This window comes from Coccinella septempunctata, chromosome 1 (assembly GCF_907165205.1).
Source record: "Coccinella septempunctata chromosome 1, icCocSept1.1, whole genome shotgun sequence".
In the NCBI taxonomy this organism is placed as follows: Eukaryota; Metazoa; Arthropoda; class Insecta; order Coleoptera; family Coccinellidae; genus Coccinella; species Coccinella septempunctata.
This window is the reverse complement of record NC_058189.1, coordinates 41,953,882-41,975,655: the sequence shown is the minus strand read 5'-3', so window position 1 is coordinate 41,975,655 and position 21,774 is coordinate 41,953,882. Positions and strand designations below refer to the sequence as shown.

At 36.4% G+C, this 21,774-nt stretch overlaps 1 protein-coding gene across 1 annotated transcript; it reads left to right on the top strand.

Annotated features, from left to right (window-relative positions):
- The first annotated feature begins 730 nt into the window (after positions 1 to 730).
- LOC123316139 lies at positions 731 to 21,265 on the top strand. Its single transcript, XM_044902132.1, has 9 exons — positions 731 to 1,046; positions 1,105 to 1,380; positions 5,695 to 5,846; positions 8,488 to 8,791; positions 10,245 to 10,362; positions 14,101 to 14,721; positions 16,294 to 16,833; positions 16,895 to 17,343; positions 20,896 to 21,265. The coding sequence occupies exons 1-9, from the start codon at positions 891 to 893 to the stop codon at positions 21,064 to 21,066; spliced, it is 2,787 nt and encodes a 928-aa protein (XP_044758067.1). The 5' UTR covers positions 731 to 890; the 3' UTR covers positions 21,067 to 21,265.
- Positions 21,266 to 21,774: the final 509 nt, after the last annotated feature.

Below are 21,774 nucleotides of genomic sequence, written 5' to 3'. Positions count from 1 at the left end.
TAATTTCAGAAAATAATGAAAAATGTATGAACTTACTGGTGCTTTCAATTCTCAGAAGGTGGTATCATTGCTGAAATTTGGATTGTCATTAGTCAAGGTCATTTGTGTATGTACACAAAGAACCTTGGTCAGCTGTCAGCCTGCCAGCTGACGGCCCTCCTGCATTTCAGGGCTTATGCCTATTTCACACGAAATGCACCGGCATAATCAATAATATGATAATGACAATTATTTATATCGAAAGGAAAAGATATCGAACTGAGGAAACAAATAAACTTTGTAGCTCCCAAGTCAAAATTGAAACTTCCGCTTACTTGATATTAACTAAAAGATAACGCTATGTATTTACTACACCATTTACAAAGATGCTTTTTCAGATGCCTACAAAAACGATGAATTTTCAGTGTGTCGTAGTGGTTATCTTGAATAAAATACTCACGAAAATTCTGTTGCTTTTTCTCTTATGACTGTTTATGCTTTGCCAGCTTTCTCATTATTCTCATGGTGTCGAATAGAGAAGCCTAAAACTATCTTACTAGTCCTTTTTGTTTTTTTACTTTCGTGGAATTTGACAATTTTTGACATTTTCCCTGTTTTACTCAAGTCAAAATTAATTTTATGTGGAACAAGAAATTTCCAATACATATATTTATATTTCTAATAAAATGCTTAGAATCAGGTGAAGATCGCTTAAGCTTCTACAAAACTGCGTCGTAGAGTCGATGAACTCTGCGCATGATCTGAGTACCAGGTGGGGGCGGACGTGTTGTGCTTTCTAGTTTGTAAACATGGAAGCCTAGTTTCTTTGTCATAATAAGAGTTTGGTTGAATTAATAGAAAATTCTGATATTTAACTTTGACACAAAGTGTACTATTCCTCCTAGTGTTCAATGAATACTAAGATGTCTTGTAAAAAGAAAGATCTAGAGATAATTTTCAATTTACAATGGAAATATGGACCTAAAGTTGCTGAGAGATCCAATATAGTTGGGGTATATGACATACCCTCCACGACCCTAAGCTGGGAGCCATTCAAATCTTATATTGTAAGTTTCATTATCGGGCTACTTCGAACGTAATTCCATGCGAACTTTGAATTTCTAGTTGAAAAATTCTGGTACTCCCGGCGATGACGTCAAGGTGTCCTACTTGGAAGATGGCAGAGAATTCCCAATTGAATCAACTTTGGATTTTCAAACAGCCCTTTATCATTTTCGTAAGAAGGCGATGAATGGTGAAATAATCAATCTTAGGTTGGAGAGACTATCTACTGGAAAGAAATCAAGTAGATTTTCACCTACTTGTGATGCTCAGACCGAATGTAGTTATGATTGCAAAGTGGACAAAGCTCCAGAATGGTTTACCAGCTTTATGGCGGAGGTTTGTTGGTTACTCAATAATTTTGGAATATATTATTATTCATTCCTCAAATTTGAATTGTTCTTTATAACAAACCTCTCGGTTACATAAAGCTAAGGATTTCGGTTAATGATTTGAAATCATGACAGTTTAAGTTTTAAACTGATGCTATTCAAATAATGACTTAGTACCCAGTTACAAATATTTCTGGAAGTGAAGCCCACATTAATCGAAAGTGACCTTAATAATCCTTGATAATTTGTTAGCCTTGTACTTTGTGCCTAAAATCCTCAAATAATTAATGGAATTTTGGAATGAGGTTTGTGAGTGTCTAGTACAGCTTTAACAAAATTTTACTTCAAAAATTCCATGATTCCTATTTGGACTTAAATTTTCAGGTTTTAAATTTTTTTTTCTTTGGCGCCCACTTTTTGTTGCTGATTTTTTGTGATTGGGTTTATGACAATTTGTTCAAGACTGTCATTATGTCTTATTTATTTATGTATTCATTTAACACTTCATTGAGTAGGAATGACGGGTAATCTCCAATATACCAACATATTGTATAATGAAGATAACAAATATACAAAATTTGAGGCAAATTAATTAATATCTCAACCTTGAGATTATTGCATGGCGAAATTTTAATTAATCATTGTTAAAATTTTGTGGGGAATCCAAAAATGTATTGAAATATAGGTTAATATCCCAGTTGAAATAGATAAAAATGTGTACAACAGAGTCATGAATACTTAAGTAAAATAGACCTGGGCCAATTATTATGATCCATAAACTTACAAAAAAAGATCTCATGAGAGTCTCTAATGTAGCAGATCTAGAAGATTAAGCTCGTTTAATGAAATTGATAATGAAACTGTGCGTACTGCCATAAATACTTCTAGTAAGCATTTTTCTTAACTTGTATCAGTTTAGGAGCTTCAATAATTGAACTTGTGGCGGTATGCACCGTTTCATTAAACGATATTAATTCCCTAAAACGTATTTTTTTTTTTTTGGAGATTCTATGCTTGAACGTCGTGTAAGGGCATAATCTTCGTTCAATGAAACAGTACATACGGCCATTAATCGTTTATTCGGTATATACTAAGGCTCCTTTCACACCATTGGGTTTTTAAACGATGTTCCGAGTTATTGATATAATAGGATTCTTCGCAAGTGTTCCGGCTTACGTTAGCACCGAAAAAGAGATTCGAGAGTTCGGATAAAACCCGAAAGATAATCTTTCATCCGGTTGTTTTCAGTTGAAAACTAGACGCTAAAAACCCGTGGTGTGAAAGGCGCCTAATGGCCAATTTCACCGAACGGTGATTAACTCCGCTAAACTTAAACTCAGATTAATATTCAAACGAACTGTTTCCAACATTCACATCTCTTTTTGTCTATGAAGTGAAGTAAGGAGGGTAAAGAAACCAGAGGACACCACTCTATTTTAATTGAGGTTAAGATGCGCCATCTACATAAATCAGCTAGTTTCTTTCCTTTACGCTAGTTAAGTCTAACTAGGTTTATATCATTGGTGATTTGGGCCCTTAGTTTGTGAGCATCACGTTGGAGAGTTATAGGGAGAAGATAAGCGTATTTAGAGTGTTCGGGAAATGGTTTATTTGTCTTGCCGGCCGCGAAAGAAACACAACGAAAGTAGAAAAATTGGACCGTTCTCAGCCCTAGATATCTTTGAAAAATGGACGAGTTCGGAAATGTTTGCCACCCTTGTAAATATTTATCTAAAGCCCGTTTGCAACATTTGCAAGCCGAGAATTCTCTGGAGAATTCTCCACAAAGTTTTGGCAAGAAAACGCCAGAGATTATTTTGTATGCAACTTAACAGTGAATTTAACCGAAAGTGCGTATGTAACTGCAGAGAATTCGTGGAGCATGAATTCACGAGTAAATTCTCTAGAGAATTCTCGGCTTAACGCTTGCAATGGAAACGTATTTTTTTTATTTATACTTGTGTCTTCGGTTGCTTTAAGCATTTCAAGATCCTTTGAAGGTTGCCGGCTTCCAAATTCAAGTGTTTTGGAATTAAATTTATTTTGGTATTTTTAAGGTAAGCTTAGACATTATTCAAACGTTTTTTCGTGTTTTGAGCATCATATAATTCATGGTTTCGTCGAAGAATTCCTCAACTACTAATGTATACATATTTTGAATATTGCGATTGATATAAAATTCTGATTCTATCACAGAACACATAGTTGATGAGGCGTTCTCTTACGAAACCATAAAAAATATAATGTATGAAACACGAAAAGCACCTGAATAATGTCGAAAGCAAACGAAAAGCACAAATTAAAAAAATGCGTTTCAATTGTGTGCGTTAGTTTAATATTCACAAGGGTGGCAAACGTTTTCGAACTCGTCAAGCCTTTAAGAGCTTCAGAATATTGAGCTATTTGCCGTTTACTAAAAGCAAATGTAAACAGATCCGCTGAGTATGTCGTATGTTGCGTCTTGCGTTCATTGTGAATGGGCATTAGAGAGTTGAAGTGCGCACAGTACGTTAGCCTGAATGTTAGCGAGAAATAACGTCAAATATAACGTTTACGTGTTGTAATGAAATTCAAATGAAACGTCAGACGTTAAAAATAACCTATCAATTTGGATTTTGCTTTTGTCTTGCCTGAACTCTTTTTATCTAATATTGAGCCTCGACAGCTGGAATAATATTCGGAATATTGATATTTTAATGATCTATATGCATAATAGAGAAAATTTTCATTTTTGAAGTATTTTATCATCAATGAAATGTTCAAGTGTTAGAGACATGAGATTCGCAGTGGAGTTACAGCCATTTCCTTACTGAATGTAATCTGATAACAAAGTTTTATAACTTAATCCTTTTGATTACACTAAAATCACTGCTGATTTTCTATAACTTCAATTCATTATGAGAAAATACACAGGACGGATGAAAACAATGACCGTTTGAGGTTATCGAAAATTGCATCAGTCAAAATTCGGCCATTCGCAAGTCCTCGGTGCTACTAGTTTAAACGTTCGGTTAACGTACGCCTATGTTTAAGGTATGCGTCGGAGAACGCTAGTTTACGTAGGCCGTAAAGCTGACTCTAACGTTAACGTTAAAAACTGACAAATGAGCATGCGTAGCATAACGTAACTCATTCGTAACTCAAACGTAACTTCCGAAATCAAATGGTTCTTTAACAATTTTAATTGAGTTATATTTTATACACAAAATAACATATTTATATCTCAATTTGAAAAAAAACCTTGTCGTTTTTAATTAGAACAGTGATTGCGGGAATTTGGACAACCGGGAATTCTCCTCAATTTGGGTTATCACAGCATATGCAAGTTTAAACTGAATGATTATGAGTTTCATTCATGAATTTTTCAAATGCACCGCGGAAACTATTCAAAATCATTCTTCAAATATGAGGTTTCAAAATTTAAATCGCTTCGTCTCTAGTTTACGATTTGGCAACAGTGTCTACTAGAAGAAGAAAACAATAATGGCTTGTTCATAAAATAACAGCTGTTGATTCACAGCCATCATAAGGCGCGTACTCACTGGCGAGCCTCAACAGAAACCTGCCGTAAAATGCCATAAAATTGCACGACCTTCCTCGTTCGTCTCAGACTTCATATACAGCCACCTTTGTCTATCTCATCAAGATAGTGTATTTGTTGTCCGTTATTATCAACGCATATTTCAGTCGATGTTGCCAACTTGTGCAATTGAAATGAAACGCTTTAAATTCTAAATACCCATTTATATTTTTCATTTTCAAGTACTTGAAATATTTTTTTTTGGGAAACGGTTGAAATGGTTGTCTCAAAATGTACGTTTCAAAGATATTTCATAAAAAATACATCATTTTCGTCAGAAGGAGTATTCCCTATTATCTTCCTTCCAAATCTTCATTTCAAAACTCGCCGACGTTTCGGAGACCAATTTCTACTTTTTCAAGACTGTGGGGACAAAAATAGAAATCAATGTTTTTAGGAGTTGAGAGCCCAGACAAAGCACCAACCTTATTCTATTTTAAAGATGAAACTTTCTGATACTTGTCGTTTTTGTTTAATAATGTTATTTACAATGTTCTTTGCATGCTACTTTTATTTATAATGAAGGCAATATCCTAATAACTCAAATATTTGAATGAATCTTTCGTTCGGTATTATCGCAGCTCCAATATGCAGCGGTTCACTCACAGATAACGAATTCCCAACCCTCTTAATCAGCTGATTTCCTCCACTTACCTACTTATTCTACTCTGTGCTTACTAAATTACTATGTAGGTACCGACAATATGACAAAAAAAGTCACAGTTTTATCCTTTTTTTCAGTTCAAGAAAGAAATACTTGAAGAGGTATCCTCAGCAATCACAACACATACTGCAGCAATAAAATCAAGTGTTTCTCATTCCCACTATCCAAGGAAATCTAAGACTGACTGTGCAAAGAGATGCAGAAAAAATCACCATCATGATGGAAATGAGTGAGTACTCTTTAGAAAGCGAAAAAAGAAAAAAGAATGAAAAGAAAAAGAAAATAATTAAAAAAAGAACTTATTGAAATTTAAGTACGTTCCAATAAAGATTCAGCTTCTCAATTATAAATGTCAAATAATGGTTTTGAATTTTCATCTTCAAAACATTTCCTGAGTTAACTAAAAACTGAATTTTTGACCAACATGAGTTTTTCAATTACGACACGTGTTTCCCTATCACCGAGAAGTGGATGCCCAAGATCTGTTTCTGACTGTGTCTACCTGAAGAGAGCCTTTGATTACTTGTAGAATCATGTAACAGGGGCTTTTGAACGTTTCTGGTTTTTGGGTTTCGATTGAAACAGTTCGTCAAGACTTCGAGACGTTAATCTACATTCTTGACAACCTTTGAGAATGGTTCCACTAACTCAAAATCATATGCTACTTTGATTAGAATTGGCTAATGAGCACTCGAACGACCAATGGAGGTCTGTATTGTTCCCAGATGAGTCGAGATTTCGACTGTTTTCGAATTGTCGGCGTTTTCGGGTATGAACCCATTCTCTGTTGCCTAGAAATCGCAGATCGGTTTGGGAAGTTCTCCCGTTTAGAGGTGGTACAGTTAAGCTGCATTCACAATCAATTCGCGGGCCGAAGTGCACTTGGGCACGAAATTTACCATTCGCAATAATCTTGGTACCAAATACTCAAATGAATCAAAAATGTAACTGATCAAAACATAAGCATCAGCATCATCTATAGCCGGCACGAAATTCCTTGCCGAAGTGATAGTTTGCAACTTGCAAGAAATTTTGTCTTGAATTTCATTGTGAATGGTAACGGAGAACGCCATCTGCTAAGCTTCCGTGCCGAAGTGCACTTCGGCCCGTGAATTGATTGTGAATTTAGCTTTATTATAATAGAAGTTTTGACGGCATGCAGACAATAATTGAATTATGGAAAAGTACCTTCCAGAGCAGGACTCGAACCTAAGACCTGATTGCCGGTCAGGTGCTCTACCACTGAGCTACCTAGGGAGACGTGAGGATCCATCTGCAATGTCTGGAAACCACATTCTTCAGAATTCATATGTTAGTGTTATCACTTCCGAATTGTGGTTTCGACAGCGATTGGAAATATTACAGAGGTGGAGGGGCTTAACATTCGTTATCAATGATCTTCGGGATTCAATATATCCATTTCCCGGAGAGTCTTCGACATATAAGCGATATCAGCAGGGATGGAATGCGAACCTCCGATTATTGAACAAATTAAGTCGACTTATAAATTACGATGATGGTTTTAGTGTCTGAAAATTAAATATAATGGAAGTTTTGACGGCATGCAGACAAGTTATTGTTTGGGGAAGCATGTGTTTCAATGGACGTACAGAATTTTACCAACTAAGAATTGTCGTTCCAATAATGCGAGCTAGTCATGAACGGGCGTAGTAGATCCGAGAAATAGAAACATCTAAACGCAACTGTAGATCAGTATCGGGATCATTGTCCCTCATCCGTACAGTGTAGTGCTGAATATTCTAAAAGGAGGATGGGGTCTTGAACGAAATCGGGCCGACGTTATGAGAAATTATTTCAATTCTCATCACGATGTGCCAACTTTCCCGCAATGACTGAACCAAACCTCATCGGAATTGTTGTTTCCAGTTTGGTATTTCCCGGTTAGCACTTGCGTATTCCATTTTCACGTCATTATTCAACTTATAGCAGGGTTATATGAAGTTGAAGTAATATACAGTGAAAAAGTTTTTTTGTTCGCAAGTGAAATAAATTTTTTTTCCAAGTAAAATAAAATAACATGAGCATGAATGGATAAACGTCATCTTGCTCTTGTTGCTGTGGAATGAGTAATGCCCTAGCAACAACCAATCGAAGCGATTCCTTTAATGTCATTTCAGAAATTCTCTGGAAAGTGTTATCATTTGAATCCTAATCAACATGGATTGAAATTTTTTATACAACACGTGAGTTATAAGTTTAAAAACACCTCCGGAACTACTCTCATAATTCAGCTTTGTGTGCCCCTCCCCCCCCCCAATAATCATTCTGGGTGCGCCACTGTTTACGGCTTATATTCATTGTGAACGAGCACTTATTCATTATATGTAAAGCGATTTATTTTTCACAATAATTTCCACTAAGCTTATTTATTTTAGTATGTTCAAATTCGAAATAACTAGGTCTATTCAAAAATATACATTGTCCCATTTGAATTGAAAACATTGACGATATTTCCAGCTAAAGCAGAAGTACACAAGTGATAAAAAATAAAGAATCATGCGTTATGCCTAATTGTAATTGTTCATTCCTGCAAAGTTTCTCAAATATCGTCCTTTTCTTGAAGATATTCTCTTGGTTCCATACTTCATCCTTATTATGTGTCTATATAAATTTTTTAATTGATTTTTCTCCAGAGATTGAGAGTGAAAACCCTAGAAAGTTTCAGAAAAAATAAATCAATACATTGAGCCATTGGCCATTATTAAAACACTCCATTCACACATTCATCCATATGTCGATCTTTTGGATATTTGTGACTAATACTCGAAAGTATGTGGCGCCGTCTTAACATTAAAATTCTACCAAGAGTCTGTCTCGCATGAGTTTTACTTATTGGCAAAAATTTCCAGAAAGGAGGTTTTGAAAACTATGAAGCTCGAAAAGAAACTGGAGTCGAAAATGGAAAAGTTGGTCAACAAGTCTAAAAAGCTGAAGGAAAAAAAGATGTCACTCATCACAAAATCGAGCGATAGCGATGCTGGTCATAGCAGTAGCAAGAGTAATTCTGAGGCAATTCCAAATGTCGATATCAGTACTATGAATGCAGCTCCGGTACGCAGTGAAGAAACTAGCATACCCCATTTTATGGGAGGAGAGGTGTATCGTCATTGTTGGAAAGTAATCAATAATGGTTTGGTCCCGTGGACTGAAGATGTGAGTGAATTATTTTTATTTATTTCTAAACTAGTAGCCAGATGATACCCCTCTGCGAAAGATTCATCCTTTCGGTCAGATTTGCCAAATCAAATTGTGAAGAACCCATAAAAATTTGAACGCCAAACGTACATTCGTATCATCCAGCTCTATGATCAGATGTTACCTGCACATACGGAACAAAATCCTAAAAAATTTGGTTCTGAATGAATCGTATCAATATCATGGTCATGTCGAAAACATAATAAGACAAAAAATAAAAAATATATAGTTATGATTGATGGGCAAAAGTTTTCATAATATACAATTCTGAAGACAACTTAAAAACATAAGATGAAGTCAAGGAGTTTGTATCTCAGCAAGTATATTTATTTTTCTGGTAGAACGTTTTCGGCTACAATAGGGTAACCATCTTCAGTACCACTGAAACACATAAACATTAAAGGTCCCAAGAACGTCTGGGTCAGTCTATAACTTATATGTCAAACTAATAATAAAGAGTATCTAAATCATCACAAATTGACTTTAAGGATGGTAACATTTTCGGTTTTGCCATCAGCACAATAATTCGTAATTCATGTGGACCTAACATTACAAAATCATGAAATTAAACAACCGGAACATCGAAACAGGTGAAACAACACTAATCAGTCAACAACACAGAAACACGCAAAACAGGTAGAGCAGGAAGTCGAACATTTTATATAATTTTTAAATTTTCTTGAATAATGGGATATAAGATTTATTTAGGTTCAAACATAAACCTACGCTTCAAATGCTTTCTATGAGCGATCAAGAACGAATAAAAAAAACGTTGGGAAAAAACATATTGCAAGTATTCAGCCTTCCATTCAGTGGGCAATCAGCGGCGTAGTTCTTTTTTTTCAAAGCAGCATGAAACATAGTGCTGGATCTCAACCTTGAATCAGGAAGCCTGAAGAGAATCCTCTCTAGAATGCCAGGCAGCAGCCGTTAGTACCCTATTAGAGAGTTTAAACCATAAACGACATTTCATTCATTGTGGGAGCGCCAAAGTAGCGTAACATTGACATGGCACATACATGACAAAGGCGATGCATAATTTTCAGATATCGCAACTGAAACTTCACTCAGATGTGCGATATCTGAAAATTATGCATCGCCTTTGTCATATATGACATGTGACGCAGTAATGCGGGGAATGATGATCATGCAGTTCAATCATGAGTTGGGAATATGATTTTTTTACGACCTTTTTTCTCCATTTTACTCAACTTATTTCAATTTCTTGAGTATCACTTTCCCACAAGGCAGTTGGAAAATGAATAATGATTTTGCTATCAGATCTGTGCAAGTTCACACTTCTGAACCACACAAATGCCATTGTCAAAGGGAAATATCGCATGTGGCGATCAAATTTGTGTTGGAATGTGGAGAAAGATAGGAATGATTGTTGATTCATTGAATTTTACAGACTGAATTACATTTCTCCTGGGGTTCATCTTTGTTACAACCTATTCAGAGAGTTATTCCTTGTCCTCGACTCAATCCTATGGAAATTGGGGAGATTGAAGCATTGATACATGTACCAAGTAAGTAGAAGAATTATATGCTCTAGCAAATTCATGCAATAAATAGTTTTTTCCGCCGAGCTCTTAATAATAGCACTGTTTATTAACGTACACGAAATTAGCTGTTAATGAACCCTTTTATTGGTTAATTTCCTTTTAATGCATTATTGTCATGGGTTATCGAACATAGAAGTATTCGGCAGCTTCCCAAATAATTATTTTATTTGTATGTCGCATTGATTTTCCTAGTACCTATCGGGTGAATTGAGAAGAGATGAATTGTGAAGGTTGCAGAAAAATTGTGATGGTTAGACAGTAATCAATATATCAATGTACTACAACTCCAGCTTCCACCAGCTCCACATATTCTTTAACAGATATTATAGGGAACGATATCAATGTGATTTACTCAAAATGTCACAACTCGAATATGCCTTCTATGGACATCTCGAATTGTTCGATCGGCCGCATAAATATCAGCATTCCGATATGATCATAGAAATTTATAAGGTGTCAAATTTGACTAGATATCGATAGGAAATTTTCGCAATCAAGAATTCACATTCAATTCAAAATGTGGTCGACGGAAAAATCTTGTAATCAACTCGTTTATTAATTGGGCGATTAATGATCTCGAACATTAACGTGCGAGCGAAGTGATCAATCATTAATCGCTTTCATTAATAACCTAGTTGATTTAACACGTTGACTGTCCCCATTCTAATTTTTTCTTCACCCACCACGTCCAACACATTTATCCAAAGAGGAGGGTTATTTTTGTGTGATAAAATATATATTCTATGAAAAAATTAATTCTGCAGCCATCTAAGGAAGGGTTCTTGTTCAAAATCTTCAAGTCCAATGGAAGGCTTGATGCTGACGTTTCTTGAATCACGTATGATTAATTATGATTGAGGTTATCAATACATATTTCTACAAGACGTTCAGCCCATATGAACCGACCGCACTGCAGCGTTCATGAAAAGTAACCATATTTATCTTGAACGTTAAATGAATCACATACGACTCATGGACTCCTGGCGAAAATCTTTATGTATCATATGTGATTCATGGAACAGTCAACTTGTTAATAACTATTACATTGCACTAAGCGGACAATATTATTGTACGCTTAATCACAAACTGTTCTTCGTTGATGGTTTTCTGAAGATGAATGATTTCATAAATGGGTTGGGATACTTTTTAACACAATTACATTAGCTTGACCTGTATCTATCTATGTATGTAACAGATTCTCCTTACGTAATTTCTATACTCCATTCAATAATTATTGACATCTTGAGGGTTTGTGGAAAATCGAATTTGAGTTGATAATACGTAAGATTTCAAGTTGCGGAATTCAGGTTGGAATACTTCATTCATTTTAGGAATGAAATGGAATGGAATTGGATGAATTGGAATGCGCAAAAAAAGTGGGCATTTTCTCAGAGTTTGTGTTTTTAACACTGTGCACGTTGCCGATGTACCTACTTATTCCGTTTGTGCGTATGCATTTCATTTATGATAATAAGTTTCGGTTGTTTTCGATTTAATTATCATCTCTTATACTTCTAGTTTTCGCAATCAGTTCTTTTCAGGACTATCAAGTTGTTGTATTGTCAAATTCCGAAGAAAACATGCCTGAAGTATTGTGAATTCAATCTCGCAATATGTTACTTTCGTTATTGAACTATTTTGAGGATGAACGTGATAATGGAGGACCTTTTTTACCGTTTGCAGCTCTCATCATTCTGAGGGCGAATCTGACATTCAGTCGTGACTGCAGATATGGACAAATAAGTTACCACACTTTTAACATTTTGAAGCGCTGCTAATTGAGAACTCGTTGCTAACATGGTGGTAGACCATTTTCTGTGATCTTTTAAAGTGTTTTAAATCGAAAAATTCAGGTCTACCACACGTACATGTCATATGCACTTTTTTAACACGTTGACTGTCCCATGCATCACATATGATTCATAAAGATTTTCGCCAGGCGTCCATGAGTCGTATGTGATTCATTGATTCATTTGACGTTCAAGATAAATATGGTTACTTTTCATGAACGCTGCAGTGTGGTCGGTTCATATGGGCTGAACGTCTTGTAGAAATATGTATTGATAACCTCAATCATAATTAATCATACATGATTCAAGAAACATCAGCATCAAGCCTTCCATTGGACTTGAAAATTTTGAACATGAACAGATCCTTAAATGGCTGCAGAATTAATTTTTTCATAGAATATATATTTTATCACTCAAAAGCAACCCTTATCTTGAGATAAATGTGTTGGACTTGGGGGGTGAGAAAAAAATTAGAATGGGGACAGTCAACGTGTTAAATCATTATGCACGATTTATTTCGTTCTGCGTTGATATGATCACAGATTACAATAATCTGTAATCTGTAATCTCGATCGATCAACAAGATCAAAAAATGAGCTAGACCATTTTCTCAGTTGTCAATGAATATTTGTGAATAACATTTTCATTTTCGATGTAAAAACACGTCTGATGATAGCTCAATACTGTCGAAGAAGCATTATTCTTCTTCCTCGTACTCACTAGGATGGGAATTCAATGTGACTTCAACAAAACATAGTTGATTGGCGAAATATACAATATATTATTCAGTATTCAATATATTATTCAGTTCGCAAAGGTTTTGCGACCAATTTCAGATGATTATTATTGTGGATATTGAGCGGCGACATTACGGAGGATTACTTTGTTCTTTAAGAGAAAACTTTCGGCGCTTCCGACGATGAAATTATTAATTAGTATGAATATTGACAGACGAAGAGTTTTGTCTCCTGCTCGCGAGGCGTCGCTTGCAACTGGGGTAAAACGCCTGAAAAACCCGCGTCAGGCAACCTAATATTTACGACTGGGCAATGTATTTCTGTTTCTTAATACACGCTCACAATTCACATTACGTTTTTCCAATACAGTTCCTTAGATTGAACATTGCTGAGGTTGCCAAACTGTTAGCTGCATCCGTCCTAACTGTTAATCTATTTGGATTCGCGCCAAATTGCCAACAACAAAGGGTGATAATTCAACAATTCCAAAAGCTGTAGTTCTTGTACAGAAAACAGAACGTCGTTGAAGAAATTCTACATCATTCCTCGAAACTAATACGTTAATAAACGCTTATAAATACAACACATTCATAAGTCGTAGGAAGCTCTCAGTTTCTAAATAGCGATACCTACAGTGGAAAAATGAAACTGGTACCATATTCCCTGGAAAGGTAGAAAAATATCGAATCAGTGATTACACCATACTTTTAGACATCTTAATGCAGGCCTGTCATGGTGGCATGGCCCTTAATAGTTCCGAGGTTACAAAAATCAATATTGATGTTGTCTACCGAAGAAAAAATCATATAGGAATGTTGGCAGCCAGCTATCTTATTAAAAACTCGATACCTTGATCAAGCTTTGTTACACCGGGCATATGTACAACAAACCTACATATTCTTTACGCAGCAGGAATACTTTTACACACTAGAAACATCGTTTGAGTAATTCATTCACACAGCGATTTATCAAGACCTCTATTCTCTACTTCAGGCTAAAATTTAATAATGAATAACACAAAAAAAATGCGAATCTTCAAACCATTCCGCTGTTGTGTAATTAGTAACGGTGCAATCCGGAGTAGTTGCTTCGAAAATTCGAGTACTGAAAAACCATTCTATGTAATTGAAAAAGACCATGTCAAATTCTAACTTGGACTTTTTTTTCAATCACAGAGATTTGTGGCAAATACCAGATGTATTGGCATTTCTATCATAAGGGACGCAAGTTTGGACAATGGCTGGGGTGTGAAATTATTGTGGATAAAATAAATCCTTCCGAACAATTTTCAACTTCGTTTCTGAGGAGTCTCGCAGCACGCTATGACATACCGGATTCTACACCTAAAGTCGAGTCCGAGTTCGAAACTCCTTACGGCTCTTTGGCAGATAAGGATACAGTTAAGACCGAAAAAGAGGAAGAACGCAAGGTGAAGCATCATAGCGAAATCTGGAAGGACTTGAGTCAGATCTCATTAGAACCTTTGGGGAAACCTAATTCATTCGTAGCCGAAATCGAGGAGATAATGTTAAGAAAGAGTCCTTCTAAAATTCAAATAATCGAAAATTATATAAACGAAGTTGGTACCTCTGCGTGGGACGTTCACGAAATGAGCCATTCAACTGAGATGAACGATTATGAGGAAAGCGGAAATTTGATTATCGATGAGGAAGCTGGTGGAGATTCTCACAGTGAATCAATCAGCAAAATAGACGAGGATGCAAGCTCAAATTCCACTCTGAACGATATGGTTATGGTCAATTTTCCAGACGAAGAAGAGGAAGAGAAGACTGAAGGTACACAATTCGTAGTTGCTTGGTTACGACGTGCGTGAAGTTGTCCCAGGGGTTTTTATTTGAATTGTGCTGTTTGATGTGGTTGAAATTTTTTTCTTTTTCCGGAAAATTTACCGCCATGAAATCTTTTTCATTGGGCACAAATTGGCCCAAAATGGGCACAAAATTATCATTATTTCATGCGCCGAATTTACATAGATAGATTACATCGGAAAAAACTCAAACAATAAACTGGCATAAAATTTTTTTCTCACGGCATAAAAATTTTCTTTTTACGACACAAATTGGCACAAAATGGGTACAACATTCTAATCATAATCTATTTGTCAGATTTTCTTAGCCTAGTGTCCAACTTGACAGACCTAAAGCACAATTCGATACAAGTTAAAACTCAAATTTTCTAAAAAGTACCAGGACATTTTTATATTTCATGAAATATTGTGGGAACCGCATGGACCAAAAAACAGCACAAACTTACCAAATTCAGCACAAATTTTTTTCGAAGGTCGGAGAGTGCTGGGACAACTTCATACACATGATTTTAATGCTTAAGTTAGTGGGTAAAAGATAATGCACAAATTTCATATATTCGGTATTTAATATTTTGTGAGAAATTGACCTATTTTAAATCAAGCAGCTTCTTTTGTATTATTCACTCTCGTAGAGTTGGGTTTTTTAAATGGCTACCCTAACTCTTTGTGCCAGAAATGGATGTACTGTTTGTTGGTGAGGATGATTTGTTCTGTGATGGGGTTCTGTTTATAATTTTTTTTTCATTATAAAGAAGAAATATTTAAAACTTATCGAATTTGAATTTTCAATTTTTTCATATATTTTGAGGTCAATGATATCATGCAACGAAATGTGGCCGCCGTGAGATTGGTCCTCACATAATTTATATCGGAGAGTAAAAACGTTAGTTTTCTCATTTGAAGGCGATTGTTAGTTCATGAATATATTCGCTCGAGAAAAAATCGTCCTAAAAAGAGGTCGGGCTCAACTAGTCTTCTCCTTTTTATTATAAATCAAGAAGGAGCCTTGTTTTGCGTCGTCATCGCATCGCGTAAAAACGGCTCAATCTATTTTCTATATTAATTATTAGAAATCATCTCTATACTTAGTAGAAGGTTCTTACGGAAGAAAAATTCGGAAAAGTTGCCTAAAATACAAGAAATTCAAGAAAACAAAACGAAATTTAAATTTCGCGCGCAAGTGTATGTTGGCTAGTCTACCCTGCACGGACAAATGATTTACACTTGCTGGCTGTTCGGCTATTGACAGTTGACGAATGAACAACACGCCCAGATATTGATTTAACGCTCTCAAAAGTCAAAGTTCAGAATTTTGGTTATTTAATTATTTGAAGTCTTTACTTCTCTATTCACCTACTTCAAATTTTGATTTATATTCACGTTAATAGTTATTAATCACCAAATAATTGAAAATAAAATCTGACGTGTTCCATCCCTTTTCTAAAAAATAGTTAATACAAAATATATTTGCTCTTTCTGAATATTCGCATCAGTAAGAATCAATTCAACCAAATGATAATGACAACAAATGAAATTTTAGGGTATGCGTTCGTAGTAATTGATGGGGTCAAAACGCCTGTACCGAAAAAATTTCTGAGACCCGATTTCCTTGAAACCGCAGAAGATGCACCGGATCCGAAGAAAGAAAATCCCCCAAGGAGCGACGAAATCAAAGAGTTGGAAAAGTTCTTCGGGATAGAATTCGTTGGTGACGATTTTCGCATCGTCAAAAAAATTGAAGCTGACGATGACGAAGGCGACGAGGTTTACGATGATATACCGGATTTACTTCCATCCAATTATAATCAGATCGCAGTAGAAACAGATTCTAACCAGAGAAATGAGGTCGCAGCAGATGCAAGTTCCAAACAGAGCGATCCCGATCAAAATAAGAAGGAGGAACCTTCTCGTCGCTTCGTTTTTCCCCAACACGGTGCAGGTTATGAAGTTAACGATGAGCAAAAAAAGGGAAATGTTGAAAATGAGCAGGTAAAGTCTACTCGTCACTTTTTCGCTCCAAGACATCACGCCGGCTATGAAGTTATAGATGAACTCAATTTCGTCGTTCCCTCCGATTCTGGTAAAGCTTTTAAATTCTTATAAGTATTTGGAAAATTTCATTTGTTTCTCGTTTGTTCCAGATGTTGAGGTTTGTAACGACGACAAACTCCGAACGTCGTTTCGGCCGTACCGTCGTCAGCAGATGAAAACTTCCCCAGATCAGGCATCAAGTTCTAATTTGTATCCAAGAATTGATCCTAATGATGCACTTCCCCATATTCCCAACTATCAGCAGACACCGCCTGAGTTGAGGCCAAAGTCTAAGGGCGATACGCAGGAACCTTTAAGGGCACAAAGCGAGGTTACCCAATCGTCACAAGCCGAGGCAGTCGCCACAAATGCAACCGGTCCTAGAAGGCAGACCGAAAACAATCCTTCGCCTGATACTGCGTCGAGACCTCTCGAGCCTGCAAAAATCGTGAATGCTACACCTGATCCTTTGGCAGAGGTTGTATCTGGGGCGATGAACATGGCATCTTCCGCTCTGAAAAATATGGTTAACAAGATCATTCCCTCCAAAAATGACGAGGTAAGTTTGACACTCGTATATTTTAAGGCGCTAGGCGGGAATGACGTACTATTGGGGACACGCATTTTTCATACGGGAACCGATGCATTGGTAACGTTGACTCGGAGGAGTCGCGCAGTTTTAAGTCGAGTTCAACCGGACAAAGACTCGGGGACGGATGAGCTACCCCGAACCGGCCCAGATTTTTTTTTCGGACTAGCCCACTTCAGGGATGAAAAAATAGTTTTTGGGGGATGGGGGAAATCAGTGGCCTAGTAGCATGAGGCATGAAAAAAATGAATTTTCTTTTCGAGCAGCTCCTAAAGAATGCTCCGGAAGTGCAATTTTTTAATTTATTCTTAGAATTCAAAAAACTGTTATTAGAAATGAACAGACGTTTTATGGGATCGAGAAGGCAATCAAAAACAATTGGGTGGTATTCCCTCATATTTGCAATGGTTTGAAACACCCACCTCTGAAATTTGTTTCGCGAGAAACTTTGTTCCTTAAGTGATTAAGTGATTTTCGATCAAATAAGTTGCGTGGTCTTATTGGAATTATCTTCGAACTGGTATTTATCACGTAGGTGGTAGGCGGAGATCATGCTGACATATAGAGAAATATAACTAATTTTTTTTTATTGCCTTCTTCTACCCATATAAGATCTACAATTTCCTTTCTGTCCGTTTTCTGGTTTCTATGAAAAAAATTAAAAATTGCTTTTCAAATGCTTCATCTAAGAAGACACTGCTCGAAAAAATTTATATGAAGGAAATCACTCCTTAAATTAATCGCAACCATTCATTTACACTCTGTATGCATGTATTCATAATGATAGTTTTATATTCATTTCAATAAATTTTTATTCGAAATTACTCTGAGGAAATAGAATCTTCGGAAAATATGTCCATGTTGTCATCCGTTCCGAACTAGAATAAAATCCATAAACTGAAGATACTGCAACGAATTATATGGCGATGAAGCTTAACACGCGTTTTACAAGTGCGAGTCTTTGACTCGTACAAATATTTTAACAGTAGGTTTTTGAGGTCAAAAGACACTTTTTTTCTTTACCATTTGCCCGAATTGGCTCGATTTAAAAGATACAGGCTGTTGAAAAAACATAAAAAAAATGTTATTTTTAGTTCCCACAGACGGTTTAATCGAATGCAATGACTTTCGGATAATAGTTTTTCATTTATTTGATGCCTTCCACTTTTCAAATTAGAATCGATTTATGCAGCATCACATAACACGTATCACTCAACAAGTACCACATTACAATCAACAAGTAACGAATGGCCTATGTTTGTTTATTATTGTTTATTGTTGTGGCCTATGATTTCTACTGATTAGAGGTAAGGTAATCAGTGTGATTTTCGATCTGATGCAGAATGCTCTACGTATGATTGGACGAAGGTGCTTAGAGAGCGAACTCTTGGTTAATCCTGGTAAAACGGAGATGGTTATTTTTACTAGAAAGAGGGTGCCCCGCAACATCAAGGCTTCACAGGCTTCTTGTGCCTGAAGTTCCCACTTGGTTCACCGATGGCTCTGTGATGCCCTCAGTGACTGGAGTGGGAATTGTGGGACCTCGTTTCAATCTGTCCATCCCCCTAGGGAAGGATTGTTCCATAGTGCTGGCTGAACTGTTTTGTGTTTTGACCTGCACACTAGAGAATATCCGCGGAGGGTACTCCGGTAAACACATCTATATTTTTTGTGACAGTCAGGGAACCCTGAAAACCCTTTATCAGGAAAGGATTAATTCACACTTAGAAGAAGAATGCAGGGCAGCCCGCTTAGCTTTTGTTACGATAAGTGGTCTCGGGCAATCGAGGCTTCTCATTGAGAGACCATCTTATATGCCTGAGGTAAAAAACTCCTGGTTCTTGAGAGCAAACAGCTAAGTCTGGTGACTGGAGCAATAACTGGCCACCTGTTTAACAAACACTCAAATAGAATGGGACTGACAGGCTGTTTCCTGTGCCGCTGGTGTAGGAGCACTGATGAAACGGATCAACATCCGTTCATCTGCAGCAACCCTGAAGAGTTAAGGATAACACCTAGAAAACACAACACCCACAATTCCTATGGTGAGAGGGACTCCTCTCTGTCGACTTGTGGCATTTTTGTCAGTGTGTCTCGGGGTTTGGGTCTCTGCAACTACAAGCGAATGATCAATGGGTCACTAGACCACGGATCAGTCCGGCGGGGCACCGCACGTAGAAGAAGAAGAACAACAAATAGCTTGCATGTTGGCATTTATGGAGAACAGATTAACCAAACTTCATATTTTTATAAAAAATATAACATGCTTGTGCATTTCAATGCCTACCATAGCCGAAAAGGCTTCAAGAGCTTAAAGATCTTTTTCTACAACTTTGGCAACGAATTGAGCAGGATTTTCTCAATAACTTGATGAAAATCATTCCAGGGAATATCTCAAGCAGTCGAGGTTATACTTTGTAATGGGGGTGAAAAGAAATCTGAATTTTTGAAATTGTCCGAGCCGTATGACACGGATCAGTGGACCCACTTACTGTGGATAAGCCTTCACAAGGAAACAGTGCGCAAATTCTTGATGTTAGAATATTGTTGGATATTTTTTCAAACAATTTTTACTGATAAAAGCACAGTTAAATTGTAATTATACAGGTGTCCCAAAACTAGTGAATCAAACGTCACACCACGATAGAGTAGATCAAATACTATCGAGTGACACCAACATTAGTTGAGCGAAAATGTACCGTTTCTGAAAAAAACCTAACCTAAAGTTGCCGATTTTCGAACTATTTTTTCAATCACAAGGCCAATTTGTGATTAAGGATAGCGTTTTTCTCCCATATTATCACCCCCTATAGAGGGGGTTTATTCTGAGTAATAAAAATCATGTAGAAAAAACAATTGTTTTAATTTACATTTACTTATGTTATCGATTAATTACTCAAAATAATTTCAATTGGGGGAGATAAAACAATAATCTTACGTCCAGTTTCATAATCCAATTTAAAGTCGCTTAAAGCTTCCTTTACTTTCATTTTTACGTCCAGTTTCATAATTGAAGTAAACGTCAATTTAAGCTTAAAGCTTCCTTTACTGTTAGTAGGGTTAAAGGAAGCTTCAAAATTAAAGCGACTTTAGGTTTGATTATGAAACCGGCCGTTAGTACGGTTAAAGGAAGCTTTAAAATTAAAGCGACTTAAGGTTTGATTATGTAACCGGCCGTTAGTTCAATATAATTTAAAATCGATATCCTTTTTCACGAACTGAACCTGTGATTAAGAAAAATAGTTCGAAAATCGGCAACTTTAGGTATTTTAATAAAATTCTGATTATTTTGGAAACGGTATATTTTCGTTGAACTAATGTTGCTGTCATTCGATAATATTTGGTCTACTCTGTCGTGGTGTGACGTTTGATTCATTAGTTTTGGGATACCCTGTATAATTTGATATACATACTGAATCTTCAGTTCAGGACGACCTAACGCCGACTTGAGAACTTGTTCAACATGCACTTACTTTAATCCCTTTTATGACTTTCATGACGTGATGCTTTTGAATTTTTCAGCCTGGGATCTGGTTGAATGGACACTGGGTGCCCTTAAAGGAAAATAGTATCAGGGAGAAGAATTTGAAGGTACTAGATGATATGGGATTCAAGAATAGGGACCTTAACGCTACTCTTCTGGCAAGGTATAATGATGACATACGACGTGTTGTAGCTGAACTTGTTCAGTAATACTCTGTATGTAATTCTGATGGAATTTGATTTGAAATAAAAAATATAAATTAGTTTATGAGATTCCGTAGTAAAAAGGGTTTTAAGGAAACACATTTTTATATTAAGTAGGATTACTTATTCTTTAAGAGAGGATGTAATATTTGATGTAGATGTAAAACACCCCGCAGTAAATGAGAATAAAACTTTGAAAATCCAATCTTTCATACTCTTTTCACCTTTCCCAATTGTATATAATTTCATAAAACGAATGATAATGATGGTAATGAGTTGAAGTTTATGTGATTTTCCACCAGGTGTTGTTCATCTTTGCACTTTTTCACCGTACTGATGAGGGCCGAAAGCCCGAAACATGTGTCTGCGGTTAATATTTCTCAGAGGCTTCCGTCTATTCGATATATTTTAAATGCACCCTATTAAACCCATGTTTTCTTCTCGAAAGTTGCAGGTTTTAGGAGAGCCATCGAGAAGGTAATTGGGTGCGCTTATAAGGTGGCGATTAGCGGGAGTGGGACAATCATGCGATGAGTATAAATAACAATGAGAACAATCGGACTGGTAGAAATTTACACTCAGAATACACCATATACAGTGTGCCAACATCGAAGGAGAGTGGCGATAGACCGGTTTCGCTCTTATTGGAGCTCATTAGTATCGCGTAACTCAACCAACGATGGTGACAAAATGTAGTTTTTGTTGGAATCCAGT

What these genes read in the sequence shown, in the direction of transcription:
- LOC123316139 (XM_044902132.1), top strand. Translation starts at nt 891, where the DNA reads ATGAATACTAAGATGTCTTGTAAAAAGAAAGATCTAGAGATAATTTTC. An exon ending in CACCATCATGATGGAAATGA is followed by an intron (nt 5,847 to 8,487) that starts GTGAGTACTCTT and finishes AAAAATTTCCAG; the next exon opens with AAAGGAGGTTTTGAAAACTA. An exon ending in AGAGGAAGAGAAGACTGAAG is followed by an intron (nt 14,722 to 16,293) that starts GTACACAATTCG and finishes ATGAAATTTTAG; the next exon opens with GGTATGCGTTCGTAGTAATT.